Raw genomic sequence first — 16,993 nt, forward strand, 5'->3', positions numbered from 1 at the left:
CGATAATTGAAAGAAATTGTGTCTATTAAGACATTCTCTTTGTGAGCTGAGATTAATGTCCGTGGTAACAAAGAAGACTTATTACGTACTTAGAGGAGTACTTTCTCCGTCGATATTTCCCTGTATTCAGATAATATTGAATTATTCGTCCTCCTCGCTTGTCTTTCCAAAGATAGTTCATCCTGCCGGTGAAAGGCTTGAGCATGAATCGAAGATGACGAGGATTATCTTACAGCTTTACGAATCTTCTTAGTTGTTGTTTAAAAGCCAGGGGTTACACGATTTTTAAGGTGATCGAGTCTACATTACGTTCTATATATTTTAGCCTCGTTACCCAACATATTGAAAGCACAATGAGATTGAAGATAATAATTGACTTACTCGTCGATGAACAATAATGTTTGCAAAATTTCTTATTGTTCCATTGCTTTATTAACGCTGTACGAAATCTTTGGCTCCGAGATCGGGTTTCCATTACGCGATATACCCTTCCTGCCCGACGTCTAGTTAATGAATACAACATAGCATATAACCTAGTAAGATAAACAGAAAACTTTTCTGATTGTCTCTTTAACTGCCTTCCTTACCTCTCTGATCCTCCAACAATAAAGAAGGGGGTTTAATGACGAGTTTGCTAAAACAAAAGAGAGTGTAATATTCCCTGCGAGGTAAACCGAGGAAGTTATCTCACTTTTTTCAGGCGATTCAGGACTTAAGGCCATAGCTATACCAAAAGGCAGATAACAAACAACCAATGTTACTTGCACCCACAGTGAATTGTAGACTGCCTTTCTGTATCGAGCTATATTCAGTGGAATTGTCTGGTTCCGTTTTCCTTGAACAGCGCCGTCTTGAACTTGAAATTGCCTTTGTCTTAAGGTAATGAAAATTTTAGCATAACACAGACTTGAGATGACCACACATAGTAATATAGTTAGAAATGAAGACCAGCCAAGTATTAGAGGATCCAAAGCGTAGGTTGCTGCGCCAATGAGAGCTGAGAAAACCCACATAAAAAATACACTTATATGTGCTTTTCTCATAGTTACAATATGTCTGTATCTGAGCCCCAATATAAGGGCAAGAAGCCTGTCCACACTTATGGCAGTCGATGTGAACAAAGAGACTGAACACAAAATGGTGCCAGTGATTTGACTTGCGTCATTTGTGTAATAGCAAATATCCCATCTCTCTGTTACAACGGACATCAAATAAGCAACAAACAGAGGCTCCGCAATGATACCAACACACAGATCAGTTTGCGCTAGGTTACGTAACAGGAGTTTGGACGGCTTATTAAGTGAAATCCTCTTGTGCAGGGCAACTAGAATTAGAGTGTTCCCCAGAAATGCAGTTATAGACAGAAAAATATTTAGCACTGAAACAAAGATAAGCTCATTGAGTCTTTCCTCCTTAAGTTTTTCTGAGCAATACAGTTCTCCAACTGTTTTCCGACTTTCCTCTCCGGTAAAATTTTTTTCCATTGCCATCCTTATTCTGCAATGCGACCTTGGACCATAAGTCTGGCGAAAAACTTTATTTTTTCTTGAAGGTTATTCAGATTTAATTTAAATTCTTACCGCGGATATTGTGTTTATCAAGAAAAGGTCAACTTAATTACCAATCATCATGATTCATCTGTTCGTGGTCGAGCGAATTCGGCATTGTACATTATTTAATATGTCCTATGAATTTTGATTAATAGACACAGGGGATAATAAACCTTGCAATTACATTCTTCTCACGAACATAGCTTCTTTCATATAGTTGTAAGATATTAAATGTCCAACAACGCAGGTTAATTTTAATTTTTAGTATTCTTCTCAGGAAAGCAACAGATGGTACTAATCATCAAAAAATGGATGTCAATATTGATGATAAGACTAATAATCCTGCGTTTTGATGGGTTCTTTCCGGCTATGGTTTCGTTCGTGATATGATAAGTGACTATTAAATAGTCTTCTGGTCATTTTTTACAAAATTACATAATTATACAAGATTTATCTAAATTTTTCTCTTATTTTTTCCTTTAGCTCATTCACCCAAGGGACCGGGATACTACCCTCCAAAGAAAGTTATTTAATTTAGCAGGGAGAGAAAACCGAGAAGTAATGTTACAAATTAAGTACTTTGAAACTTTCGAAGAAAGTCGGTAACTTTAACTGTAACATATAACGCCTTGGGGATCAGGAAAGTAAGAAAAAGATCTGCATGTAAATAATAAACTTCATGTCCATCAAGGTTGACACCAATCAATAGGTAGCATATAGAGCCCTGGGGAACAGTGCTATTAGCTATGATCGAATAAATTCATAGGGCAAAATTTTGTTTGTGCTACATCTTTTTAAACGCTTATATCTCGGCTGTTTTAGAGGCGATTTTGATACAGACATTATGGAATGATGCAAGATTAGGAGAATTTAATAAATGATCGGTCAAAACTTCTAGATAAGTGTGTCATGTATAAAGCAGATTTCACAATTTAAAGTTTGCCAGCAAGATATAAATTTAAATAATAAATTTGTCATCTCTGAAATTAACGCCTTATATCTTTTTAATTAAGAATTCCGCTCTATACTTGACAGACTACAGTCTACCAAGTTTATCTCTCTGCAGGGCCAGCTCGTGAAGTTTTTGCAGGTGATCACGTGATTGTGTGCGTTAATGTTAAATTACTGATCATGAGCATAGCGGAATTTCTTTAGAGTAAAAGAGCAAGTTTGAAGCAAACAAATGTTTAATGTTCTTCACCGTAACCTACGTGAGATTAACAATTTCCTTTAGACGTATTTTTAGTTAGTCATCGTAGCACAAAATTTAAGCTCTCATCAAAAAAACATGGCAACGGTTTGACGGGCTGTTCTACCCTTTCCCCACCCAACAAATTAACATAATATTCTCTGAGTAATAATCAATCGTAATCGGTACAAAGCCCCAAAAGAGACGATGAAATCTTTCCAGATAATCCCACGTGATACCGCCAATTTGCGGTACCCTGAGGGTGGCCGCTTCATGGGATCAACTGTATTGCTTATGGGTAAATTTTTTCTATAAGACTAAACGGGCAAATTTTGCAGCCAGGAAGAGTTTAGTAGTCTTTCATTGTACAGTACGTGAGATAATCAATTATTTTCTTACTATTTGTTTATGTAAGATCATCATGATGACAAAAACCCTGATTTGCGTTGGAAAATTAAGCAGTCATCAATATTATATATTATATACTGGCAATTTTATCTGAGGAGTGCCGTACATGCAGTGCGGTACGAAACTAAGTAGTAATAAAAATGCCAAGTCTAATCTCACGTTGACACCAGACAACCTTGATTATACTAAGCTCTAGTCCTTCTATTGAGCACTCTGCCGATAGCCGTGCATATGCATCAACTGGTATATATTATATACTAGGTTATCTGCAGAGGATTGGTGTGATATTCGATTAATTGTATTGACCTTAATCGAATTCAAAAGCTGATTAATACCAGTGATCGGCTTATAAGATCTTATTAGGAAGAAACCTAGCTAGCTTTTCTTCCCGACTGATGATTTAAAAAAAAAATGAAATCAGTAAAGTATATTAATACTGGACTAACTTGAAGAAGAGAAAAGTTGTCTGATTGTGTCTTTAACAGCTTGCCTTACTTCTCTGATCTTCCAGCAATAAATGAACGGGTTTAATGATGAGTTTAGTAGAAGTAAAGTGAGCGTCATGAGGTAAACCGACAAAGAAATCTCTGGTATAGTTGTCGCAATACCAAACGGCAGATAACAAACAACCAATGTTACCTGCACGCATAGTGCACTGTACACTGCCTTTCTGTATCGAGCTAGGTTCAATGGAACCTTTATAAATTCAGTTGGTCCTTGAAAAGCGGTATCTTCGAGACGTATTTTTCTTCCTCGTAGTGCAACGAAAATTTTAGTGTAACACAGACTTGAGATGACTACACATAGAGATATTGTAATAAACATTGACCAGTCGAGTATAACAGTATCCAAAGAGTACATTGCTGCACCAATAACAACGGATATAACCCACATAATAATTACACTTATATACGCTTTTCTCAAAGTCGCAACTCGTCTGTATCTGAGGCCCAACGACAGGGCGAGAAGTCTGTCCACGCTTATTGCGGTCAGTGTGAACAAAGACACTGAACACAAAATGGCTCCAATGGCTAAACCTGCGTAGTCTAGGTAGTAGCAAATATCCCATCTTTGTTTTACCAAAGACATCAAATAAGCAACCAACAGAGGCTCCGCAATGATACCAACACAGAGATCAGTTATCGCTAAGTTTCGAAACAGGAGTTTGGATGGAGGATGAAGTGAAGTTTCTTTGGGTAGAGCAGCTAGGATCAGAGTGTTCCCAAGAAATGTGGTAACAGACAGAAAAATATTTAGCACTGAAAGAAATATAAGTTCGCCGAATATTTTCCTTGTAAGTTCCTCGGAGTAATAGAACAGTCCTCCCTCTGTTTCCTGGCGTTCATCTTTTGTAAAATTTTTTGGTATTGCCATCTTCAAGTCTTCAATGCTATCCCGAACAAAAAACTGTAATGTTGAATTCATTCACCTACATTGTATATTAATTTTTTTCTCCGGTTCATCCTATCTAAATTTATTTAAATTCTTACGGGGGATAATTATTGACTGCGTTTCCTCAATAAACTCGACTTCATTACCAGTCCCCTTTTTTTGAAAGTTTAAATGTTGTTTTAATCTCCCGAAAAATTTTTGACTGCGTGAGGCAGAAGACAATAATATTCGTTATTAAATGGTTCATCTCAAACAAATTTTCCTTTTGTCATAGTTAGGAGTTATTTGTTGTCCGTTATTAACGCACGTTTTTAAATGTTTACATGTAGCTCTTTTCTTGCGAAAAAAAACATATGGCACGTATTATCAAAAACTAGATGTCAGTCAATATCGATGACCGTGCAAATATCCCAGAGTTTTAATTGGTTTATCTTGGATAGTATATGAAAAGCGAACATTAAATTATATCGTAGTCAAAATTAATCAAACTTTTTAAAAATTTCTTGCCTTCTTCTTCGTCTTAAAAAAAGAAATCGACGATACACATCTCGTTTGTCGATTCTCATTATCAAAAACGCGCGCACCCTCGGAAACTAGTTGTCAGTTATTATTGATATGGCTTTAGTTTCACTGGTTTTACATTAACCTGCCAGAGAAATGTAGTCACAGGCATAAAAAAAAACCCAGTGGTTTTTTGAGAATTTTTATTCAAGCCCTATTGCGGTGAAAAAAAATATATATAAAGAAAGTGTATATCATTTAAAGAGGCAGCGTTAAATAGGCAAGTTTCCTATTCCCCAACGGCCCTGGGAAGAGAGCCTTCTTAGCATGATTGCGAGAATGCGGGTCAACCTCTTGGCGAAAACAAAAAAAAAACATAGGCAAATAGACCTTGTCGGTCACGGTTTTCGACGCCATCTTGACGAGTAGGAAAACGCGTGAGAAATTACAGTGTTTGAATGAGAAATGAATCTAACGTCGAAAAATTTCTGCAGAACGACTGATGTGAAAAAAAAAAGAGTTCTAAACTAAAGGATTCTACTGAAAAAAATTGAGGGCGTTACATGCGGTAGAAGACCTAAAACCACTTTTTAAAATTTTCAATACATTTGTCCGGTAAGACGGTCCCGGGAAAAATTACAGACAAATATATGGAAAATCTAAAGGAAGGTTCTGGAGAAAATTAAGCACAAGGACGCCCCAAAAATGTTTTAGTACAATTCTTTGCTTTGTAGCTTTAGTTTACAATTCATATTTTTCTCTGAACAGCTGTTTTACGAAAATTATCAGTCTACATTAGATTCTCATACAACACTGTAATTTCACACACGTTTGCCTCCCTGTCAAGATGGCGTCGAAAACAGTGACAAGGTCTATCGCCGCTGAGTCATGCTGAGTAGCTGGAAAACGATAGAAATCATGAACAAAATAGTAAGCTTAAAGGGATAGCTGTTTCAAAAACAACAAAACTATGGGAAGAGCTGGCGTACAAACAGAGAAGTGAAAAAAGCCACGACTAAGCTGAAAGTGGTATTAAAAACTTGTCAAAAATGTCAATGCGGTTCCCTTAATTTTCAATTTCTTATTATTTTATTTCCTCTCTCGTTTGTATAGCAGTTTAATGAAGTTTAAACTGCGTAATATTATCATCTGTGTATGAAAATCCATTTTTTTTCACGTGTGCATGACTGAATATTTGATAAACAATGTAAGCTAAACGTATAAATAAACTTATACCTTTCAAGTCTTCATTCCGATTTAACTTCCTATGAATGTATGCAGAACTTCAGCCCCATCCTGATAGATATTTATCCACCGAAAACGTACTACTTGTTCGGTTTATTTCAATTACACAAGATTTTTCATCCGCACTGTTAGAAAATGTCAACTGAAAGGTAGGTGTTTTAACTCAATTAATAGCGTTTTTTCGACAACTACGTCCATTTCAATGAAAGCTATCCTTAAAGATGCTATAACGATCCCTGAAAATAAACACGAAAAATAAATTCATGGTTTTACCATGTTTTGAGGATTTCGATCTTCGCATTACTGAAATCGCTCACCAACCCACTCTTTCGGTCACTTTCTGCATGGTTACGCTCGTCGTTTTTCTCGGTGACGAAGAGCTGATGTTCCTTTGACTGCTCGAAACAATGATTTCTCCTACTTGAGACAGGACTGCCATTTTACGTGGGCACCCGAGCCACACGAAGGTCTAACCGTTTGCAGGGCAATGACAGTACCTACATCTCTCAGTTATTAATTTTTAAGTCCGTGCCTATAGTCCTGCCCGGGAATCGAACCCGCGACCTTCCGCTCTGCAGTCAAGCGCTCTACCGACTGAGCTAACCCTGCCGCCGAACAAAAAGCTTACAACAACTATTACTGAACTTGGAGAGTCTGTTTGAAGACGACGGACGTTAACCATAAGCTTTACCAAACGCCTTATTGGTTAATTTTTCATCATAGTATCAGCTACAAAAGGGCCACACCATTTTCAAGGCGATCGATCTAGCCCTTGAGTTTTCGTGTCTATTCTTAGCCTAACCGTTACCCGAATGAGGCATAAAAAACAGAATGAAATTGGAGATAATAATAGAATAACTCGATGAACGAAAATGTTTTACCAAATTTCTTTTTCTTTCTTTTTTTAGTTGTATTTATAACACACAATTTTCAGCTCGGGGATCCATGCAATATCTAAGCTTCTCTACCCGAATAATGAATTACTGAAACAAATTGAAATTAAGCATATTGATGTCCTGATTAACTAACTCAATGAACAGAAGAGATCTCTGATTGTGTCTTTCACAGCTTGCCTTACTTCTCTGATCTTCCAGCAGTAAATGAACGGGTTTAATGTCGAGTTTAATTGAAGTAAAGTGAGCGCAATGAGGTAAACCAAGAAAAAAATTTCACCACCCTTGGGCAAAAAAGTTGTCGCTATACCAAACGGTAGATAACAAACAACCAATGTTACCTGCACCCACAGTGCACTGTGCACTGCCTTTCTGTATCGAGCTAGGTAAAGTGGTATTGCCCGTTTTACTTGTCCTTGGACGTGTATTTGGCTTCGTCGTAATGCAAAGAAAATTTTAGTGTAACAGAGACCTAAGATGCATACACATATAGATATTGCTGTAAACCTCGACCAGTCGAGTATAGGGGTCTGATCCAAATAGTAGAATGCTACGCCAATAACAACGGACAAAACCCACATAACAATTACACTTAAGTACGCTTTTCTTAAAGTCGCAACTTGTCTGTATCTAAGGCCCAACGACAGGGCGAGAAGTCTGTCCACGCTTATTGCAGTCAATGTGAGCAAGGACACTGAACACAAAATGGTTCCAATGACAAAATCTGCAACGTGTAGGTAGTAGCTAATATCCCATCTTTGTTTTACCAAAGATATCAAATAACCAACCAACAGAGGCTCCGCAATGATACCAACACAGAGATCAGTTATCGCTAGGTTACGAAACAGGAGTTTGGACGGCGAATGAAGTGAAGTTTCTTTGTGAAGAGCAACTAGGATCAGAGTGTTCCCCAGAAATGCTGCGATGGACAAAAAAATATTTAGCACCGAAAGGAAGATAAGTTCGCCGTATATTTTTTCCGTTACTTCCTCTGAGTGATACAGTTCTTCAAATGTTTTACGGCTTTCATCTTCTGACAAATTTGTTTGCATTGCCATTTTAATCTAAAATGCTACCCTCAATACAAAGTGTAGTGCACGTTCATCAACACTTAAATTTTCTCTCTGGCGCAACCTATTCAAATGTATTAAAATTCTTACTGGGGATATTGTATATCCCTAATAAACTCAACTCAATTACCAATTCATATTTTTATAAGTGACGTTCACTATATGCAAATATACGTTTGTAATCTCTAGTACACATTTTGACGGCTTGCTGCCGACAGAAATAAATGTTTCTGATAATCTCTTTTCCTTCGTTTATATTTACAAGATACTTGTTGTCAATTAATAACGAACGATTTAATTTCTAACTCTCATCTTGAAAAAGCGACATATGCTTCTCATCATCAAAAAATGGATGTCACTATATGGATGATATTGCTAATATTCAAGAGTTTTGATTGGTTTCTCGGCCACGGAATGCGAAAGCGAATATCTAATTGTCCTCTGGTCATCCTCACAACTTCATTAACACTATTCAGAAGAATAACTAGGAACAGAGTGCGTGTTCCCCAGAAATACCGCAATGGACAGAAAAATATTTACTGACTGCAACAAAGACAATGAAGCTCGCCGAGTCTTTCCCCCTTAAGTTCTTCTGAGCAATACAGATCTCCAATGGTTTTATGACTTTTGTTTCCGGTAAAATTTTTTCTATTGTCATCCTTCTGCAGTGCGAGCTTGGACAATTCTAGCGATAAACATCTAATTCTTCTCGCAGGCTATTCAAATTTATTTAAGTTCTTAGCGAAGGAGGATATTGTGATTATAAAATTAATTCTATCTCTAATTCATCTTTGCGTAGTTACGTTTTCAGCATAATAGGTTCTTAACATGCTTTACCACCAACAAAAATAGCTTCTTTCATAAAGTTATAAGTTATTAATTGTCCGAAAAATGTTGGTACACGTTTATTTTCATTTTTAGCTTTCTCCTCAAGGAACTTAAAACATGGTACGGTACTAATTATCAAGAACTGCATGTCAATATTGATGACTTAATAGATTACTTATCTAGAGATTTGATTGGTCCTATGAGGCTAATGGCTTAGTTCGTAAAACGGATAAGTGTCTATCTGATCTTCTTCTGGTCACCCTTACAAAATTTAATCAGCAAAAGTCATCTTTTTTTTCTTTTTGTTTCTTTAAGACCGGGCTAATGTCCGCTGGAGAAAATAGTTATCTGGAGAAAAAATCGAGTAATTTTGTCACAAATTAAGCCCTTAGTATTCATAGAGATAACCTTACGGTAACTTAAGTTGTACCAGGTAATTAACCTTTGCCGTCGGCCAAACGACTTATTACGATCCCTGCTAATGGAAAGGCTGTAAGATGTGAGAGATTGTAAGCAAATTTTAAAACACCATTGTAAAACTCATTATTTTATTATTCGTCAAATTCAGGACCTATCAATAGGTGATTATTATCATATTTATTATTATTATTATTATTATTATTATTAATTAATGTATTTATTTATTTTTGTGGAGCGTCCGCGCCCGCACAGTGGAGCCCCATACCTAATTAGTCTCGCTTGCGTAATCAGCGAGACTCATAACCTGCAAAGCATTTTTCGCCCCCGGGGGTATTCCCTTACACAAGACAGCAAGACAGCTTTTAATCCGGGAAATTGCGGTGGTAAGTTCTACGCCATCATTACAACTAAAGGTGGTTTTTCAGTTTGAGTATTATCAGCATATAGAGTGTTTTCACATGACGTCACGGCGGCCATATTGGTGTCCCAAAACAATGAACGGCGGCCATGTTGGTGTCCCAAGCCAATCCTGTGGGAGTTGAACTCTTTTCTTATGCAAACGCTTTCTTTTGTTCCAATAAATTTGTATAGATGCTGGCCACGTGAGTGAAAACGCTCTATAGATGAAACTTGATATCATGCCATCGTCTTAGGTCATCACCCAGTGAGGCCGTGTATAAGAGATATAGCAATGGACCCAACACGGACCCCTGGGATACACCAAATCTGAGCCGGTGAACTAAAGAAGTAGACCCATCAATCTGAACTAACTGAGAACGATGTGTAAGATAAGGCTGAAGTCACGCAAGCGCAAACTTAGATCCAATAAGATCTCATGATCGACGGTGTCGCCGGAAAGCTGCCGATAAATCAAGCAGCAAAAGAACGACACATTGTTTATTATCAACTGATTTCAGTATCTCATTTTGAACTCGTAAAAGGGCTGTCTCACAACTGTGTTGTTTCTTGTAAGCAGACTGAAGTTTTTTATCACACAAATAATAATTCGACAGACGCCTATGGCTGCATCATTTTCAATAACCGGAGACAAAAACTTCAAGTTGGATACAGGTCTAAGTTAGAAAAGATTTCAAAGTCCAGAGACTGTTTCTTCAGCAGAGGAGACAATACTACCTTCTTCATGGAACTTGGCATTGAAGCTGAATCGAGTGAGAGGTTTACGGCCCCAGCTCTTTTGATAATAGGTTAGGTAATAATTCAGTGCTTTTGCTCTAACTATAATATTTCAATTCGCCATCATTGTCTTTTCCCAAGCGAGCTTTCAAGTTCCGTTAAAGATATTGCGAGGTTGGGTTATAACAGACTTCTCTAGTCTTTTCCAGTTTAAGTGAAATTCACAGCAGCTGAATATGGTCCTTATCAACCGGTATTTTTATAAGTTTATGGTGCATGATTAGAAATCATTTTAAGATATCTGAGAATTCATGTCAGTTTGAAGAAAACTCCAAGCTTCATTACACTTTCAAAGAAAAGAAAAACCAACACTGTTTTTAGAAACCTTTGAAGGTGGTACTAAATGAATCTGAACAACTTAGTAAGTATTTGGAATTGCCTTTGTTGGCCCAGCCTTCGATCAAATCCCAAGAATAGAGTGACCCTTGCTGGCCTAATTCGATTGCTACCTTTCCCCTTATTTTCTCTCTGTTTATTGTACAAGCGAATTACTGACAGTTATTCCACCATCTTACCACGATTACTCATCACGCACTTAATACCGTTATAAGGTCTATAAAATATGCTTAAAAATTTCGTTGTTTAATGCAAGTGATCATGTGATTGAGGGCAGTAAATTTTGAATTACTGATAGTTTTTGCATGGGTGAATTTCTTAAGAGTAAACGAGCAAGGTTAGAAGCAAACAAGTAACAAATGGTTCTTCACCGTATCATATATAACAATTTCCTTTCGAAGTATAATTGGTTAGGACAGCAGCCGATGGTTAGGACCATCGTCATGACACATGATTTAAGTACTCACCAAAGAGTTACGGCAACGGTTTGACGTGCTATTCTTCCCTCCCCCAGCACTGCGTTAAATCAACATGATAGTATTCTCTGTGTACTAATCAATCAATATATCGTACAAGGCCTTCAAGAGATGATGAAATCTTTCCATAAAATCTCAGTGATACTAACAATTTGTCTACGCAGTATTATACGCTTAGTGTTTATTTTGTTAAAATGCAGGTCAAGTTGAATCGATGTTCTTTGAACACATGCTGAACGTGACCTGAATTTTCATTAATTTATGAAATCGTACAATGAAAGAAAAAATTCCACATTATTTTTAAATATGTCAATTATGTTTTTGTTTCGGTTATCAGTAAGCTGACACGACTTTTTCAACAAGACAGTGAGCTAACCAATAATGTGACATTTAAATTTCGTTTATGACATCTTTTTGATATCTACACCTGATTTTATGGCCTATTTTAGGAAATGATTGAAATTAAGAAAATGTGCTTAACACGTAGTTCTCTTTTCGAGTTGAATTTTGGGACGACACAGTTATTACAAAAATAAGGCCATCGAGTCTTCATCTAGTTTCTATATTTGGTTAAGCCTTATTAACTTACTTAGTAAGAGCACAACGAGATTGAAGATAATATTCGACTGACTCGATGAAGAAGCATGTTTTACGAAAATTGTTATTGTTTTACTAGTTTTTAAATAACGTTTAAAAGCAATTTTCCGGCTCAGAGGTCGAATTACCTTAATTCTACGATGACTTAAGCCTTTGACCGCCGGCTAATAAACGACATGAATTACACTCAAGTTGAAATTAATAATACAATAATAAGCTAAATATAATTCGATGAACATAAAAGGTATCTGATTGTCTCTTTAACTTCTTTCCTTACCTCTCTGATCCTCCAACAATAAAGAAAGGGGTTTAATGACGAGTTTGCTAAAACAAAAGAGAATGTAATATTCCCTGCGAGGTAAACTGAGGAAGTTTTCTCACTTTTGTCAGGCGACTCGAGCTCAGGCCTTATAAAGGCCATAAGCATACCAAATGGCAGATAACAAACAACCAATGTTACTTGCACCCACAGTGCACTGTACACTGCCTTTCTGTATCGAGCTATATTCTGTGGAATTTTCTGGCTCCGTTCTCCTTGAAAAGCGCCGTTATGAACACAAAATTGTCTTCTTCGTAATGTAAAGAAAATTTTAGCATAACACAGACTCGAGATGACTACACATAGAGAAATAGTTATAAAAGTAGACCAGCCCAGTATAAGGAAATGAAAAGAGTAGTTTGCTGCGCCAATGAAAGCGGAGAGAATCCACATTACAATTACACTTATGTACGCTTTTCTCGTAGTTACAATATATGTGTATCTAAGGCCCAACAACAGGGCGAGGAGTCTGTCCACGCTTATTGCAGTTGATGTTAATAAAGACACTGCACACAGAATGATGCTAGAGATCAGATTTGCGAAATCTGAGTAATAGCAAATATCCCATCTCTCTGTTACGACGGACATCAAATAAGCAACAAATAGAGGCTGTGCAATGATACCAACACATAGATCAGTTACCGCTAGGTTACGAAACAGGAGTTTAGACGGCTTATTGAGTGAAGTCCCCTTGTGAAGAGCAACTAGGATCAGAATGTTTCCCAGAAATGCAGTAATGGACAGAAAAATATTTAGCACTGAAACAAATATAAATTCGCTGAGTCTTTCCTCCTTCAGTTCTTCTGAGCAATACAATTCTCCAGCTGTTTTCTGACTTTCCTCTCCGGTAAAATTGTTTTCCAGCTTCATTTTTCTGCAATGCGAACTTGGACCACAAACTGGCCATAAACATTGATCTTATTTCTTCTCGTAGGCTATCCAAATTTATTTAAATTACCGAGGATATGATATTATGATTATCAAATTAACTCAATTACTAATTCGTCTTTGCGCAGTTGCGTTTTCGACATAAAACGTTCTTTACATGCTTCATCACCAACAAAAAAAGCTTCTTTCATGAAATTGTGAAATATTTTAAAATTGTCCAACAATAAAGGTGCACGTTTCAATTTTTAGCTCTCTTCTCAGGGACGTTAATCACAAACTGCATGTCAATATTGAAGACCTAATAGATTACTAATCTAGAGATTTGATTGGTCCTATGAGGCTATTATAGCTTGGTACGTAATACGGAAAAGTGACTATCTGATCTTCCTCTGGTCATTCTTACAAAATTAAATCAGCAAAATGTACCTTTTTCTTCTTTTGTTTCGGTCTGCTGGGGAAAAATAGTTATCAGGAGGAAAATCGAGCAATTTCGTCACAATTTCATAAGTCGGCCAAACGACTTATTACGATCCCTGCTAATGGAAAGGCTGTAAGAACTGAGAGAGTGTAAGCAAATTTTATTACGCCATTGTAAATTAATAATTTTATTATTCGTCAAATTTAGGACCATCAACAGGTACCGTGTCATTACAGTCATAATTATATTTTTAATGGAGGGTCTGTGCGCGCAGTGGAGCCCCATACCTAAAAGAAAATAATGGAAACCTATCGATGACAGAAAATTTGGTTATGACGTCAGCGCAAGAAAGCCCACCCGTACAGACTCTGTTAGTAGGAGTAAAAATACTCTGATTGAAGTTTCCTGTGTTCGGCTTAGCACAAAAGTTACGGAAATAAATTTCTTTCTAAGGCTTTACTTTTTGCTTGGTCACGTTCTTGGTCCCTTCAGCAACAACCTAGTCTCTGCCCCCACTCCCCCCCCCCTCCCCCCCCCTCCCCCCCCCCCCCACAAACACACACACAAACTTCGCTTGGTCGCAATTTTGACAGGTGAATTTATGCATAAAAACTTATTAAACAAAAGAAGCAAGGCTGATTTTTCAGTCGGGAATATGCATATTTTTTTACCAATATTTCGGAAGGCACGGCCTTCCTTCTTCAGGGTTGTTACATACAGTGATGGGGTTAAGCTAAGACGTTACAATTTGAAATAAAGAATAGCGTGCAATATGATACTATAATTACGTGTGAAAATTTAAATAAGAAAAAAGTGAACGTTAAGGAAAACAAAAACCGTTGAAGTAGTGATATGAAAGAAATTAGAAATGAAAAAAAAGTATGAAATAAATGATAACAAACAAAAGGAATAAAGATTGTATTACATTTCATCTTTCTTACTTGATACCAGAAGGTTCACGAGTTTTACCTCTCTTAATGAGGTATGCTTCTCTAGCTTTTCGTACACTGTCTCTATTAGATTTAATGAGCACCAGTGGAATAAGTGTGATGTCGTTAGCAGAGTGATCATTAGTAAGGAAGTGTTCTGAGACTGTGGCATCTAGAAATTTGTTTGTCGACAGTCTACTTGCCGGAAGCCATTTTTTCATTTCAGTTAAGTTTTAAAATTATCGTGTCCTTGTACTGACAACACAAAAATGAAAAACAACTACTATCAATTTCATTTTCTGTTTTTTCAAAACTGAATTGTTGATTTGGTTTTTTGCTGAGGAAAGTGCCGTAAAAGGATTCACCGATGGCTGCGTTTATGACAGTTCATGCAGGCTATTACGGCGGACTACGGGAAAAATCTTTTAGCATTGCAAATTTTTAACTATTCGTGTTCTTCTACTGCCGCCACAAATGAAATACAGCTGCTATCAAGATTCTTCCGTTATTCCATTTTATTTGTTTTTTGGGCTGAGGATAGCTTCGACACGGAATTCAACTAAAGTGACAGTTGAATATGGAGATAATAATCTTATTATTAATAACCTTACTTCAGTAATCTTCCAGCAGTAAATGAACGGGTTTAATGTCGAGTTTAATTGAAGTAAAGTGAGCGTAATGAGGTAAACCAAGAAAAAAATCTCACCACCTTTGGGCAAAAAAGTTGTCGCTATACCAAACGGTAGATAACAAACTACCAGTGTTACCTGTACCCACAGTGCACTGTACACTGCCTTTCTGTATCGAGCTAGGTAAAGTGGTATTGCCCGTTTTACTTGTCCTTGGACGTGTATTTGGCTTCGTCGTAATGCAAAGAAGATTTTAGTATAACAGAGACTTGAGATGCATACACATATAGATATTGCAGTAAACCTCGACCAGTCGAGTATAGCAGTATCCAAATAGTAGACTGCTACGCCAATAAGAACGGACAAAATCCACATAACAATTACACTTATATACGCTTTTCTCAAAGTCGCAACTTGTCTGTATCTGAGGCCCAACGACAGGGCGTGAAGTCTGTCCACGCTTATTGCAGTCAATGTGAACAAAGTTACTGAACTCAAAATGGCGCCAATGATTAAACCTGCATGGTCTAGGTCGTAGCAAATATCCCATCTTTGCTTTACCAAAGACACCAAATAAGCAACAAACAGAGGTTCCATAATGATTCCAACGCAGAGATCAGTAATCGCTAGGTTACGAAACAGGAGTTTGGACGGCGAATGAAGTGAGGTTTCTTTATGTAGAGCAACTAGGATCAGAGTGTTGCCCAGAAATGCTGTAATGGCCAAAAAAATATTCAGCACTGAAAGAGAGATAAGTTCGCCGTATATTTTCCCCGTAACCTCTGCTGACTAATACAGTTCTGCAAATGTTTTACGGCTTTCATCTTCTGAAAATTTTTTTTGTATTGCCATCTTTAAATCTAAAATGCTATCTTGAAAACAAAGTGTTAAGTGCTCATAAACATATTAAATTTCTTCTCCGGCACAACCGGCCTATCCAAATGTATTTAAATTATTACGGGGGATATTGATTATCCACAATAAACTCAACGCAATTACCAATTCATATATTTATGAGTAAAGTTTTCACTATACGTTTTGTAATCTCTAGTACATTTTGACTGCGTAATGCAGATAGGGGACAAATGTTTCCGGATAATTTCAAATTAAATTCCTTCGTTCATAGTTACAAGATACTTGTTGTAAATTAACGTCAATTAATTCAACGTTAATTAATTCTTAGTTCTCTTCTTGAGAAAACGACGTATGGTTCTTATTATCAAAAACTGGATGTCATTATATGGATGATATTGTTAATATTCTAGAGATGTAATTGTTTTTTCGGCCATGGAATGTGAAAGCAAATATCTAATGGTCCTCTGGTCATCCTCACAAGAAGCGCAAGAAGCCAAAAAAAAGCCTAGTCTGAATAGGGTTAAATCAGCAAACAATTCGATAATATACTTTTCGTTTGCTACTTTGTCATCGTTTTATCAAAAGTGCGCTTGGGGAAATTCTCAATCCAGGTAGTTTTCGTGCAATTGTAAGCCCCATTTTCGTAACTTCAATTATAGCCGTAGGAAAAAACGACCTTTAGGAGTTCCTTAACTTACAAGGAGATTTGTCGAATTTTTTTTCCCCCTTTAGATTCACTCCGGCTAGGGAGCGGGCCACCGCCTTCCCGAGAAAAGTAGACCAGTCTATACGTAGAAAAAACCGAGAAGTTTTGTCACAAATTAAGCTCTAAGTAACTTTTTTTATAGAAAACATC

The 16,993-nt window shown here is 36.9% G+C and overlaps 2 protein-coding genes across 2 annotated transcripts; both read right to left on the bottom strand.

Annotated features, from left to right (window-relative positions):
- Positions 1 to 533: 533 nt before the first annotated feature.
- Positions 534 to 1,490, bottom strand: LOC140942098 (melanocortin receptor 4-like). Its single transcript, XM_073391076.1, has one exon. The coding sequence runs from the start codon at positions 1,488 to 1,490 to the stop codon at positions 534 to 536; it is 957 nt and encodes a 318-aa protein (XP_073247177.1).
- A 1,354-nt stretch (positions 1,491 to 2,844) lies between these two features.
- On the bottom strand, positions 2,845 to 4,570 carry LOC140941412 (adenosine receptor A3-like). Its single transcript, XM_073390412.1, has one exon. It carries the CDS (start codon positions 4,519 to 4,521, stop codon positions 3,589 to 3,591), a length of 933 nt encoding a protein of 310 aa, XP_073246513.1. The 5' UTR covers positions 4,522 to 4,570; the 3' UTR covers positions 2,845 to 3,588.
- Between the last annotated feature and the right edge of the window lie 12,423 nt (positions 4,571 to 16,993).

Source organism: Porites lutea, chromosome 6 (genome assembly GCF_958299795.1).
Source record: "Porites lutea chromosome 6, jaPorLute2.1, whole genome shotgun sequence".
Taxonomy (NCBI): domain Eukaryota; kingdom Metazoa; phylum Cnidaria; class Anthozoa; order Scleractinia; family Poritidae; genus Porites; species Porites lutea.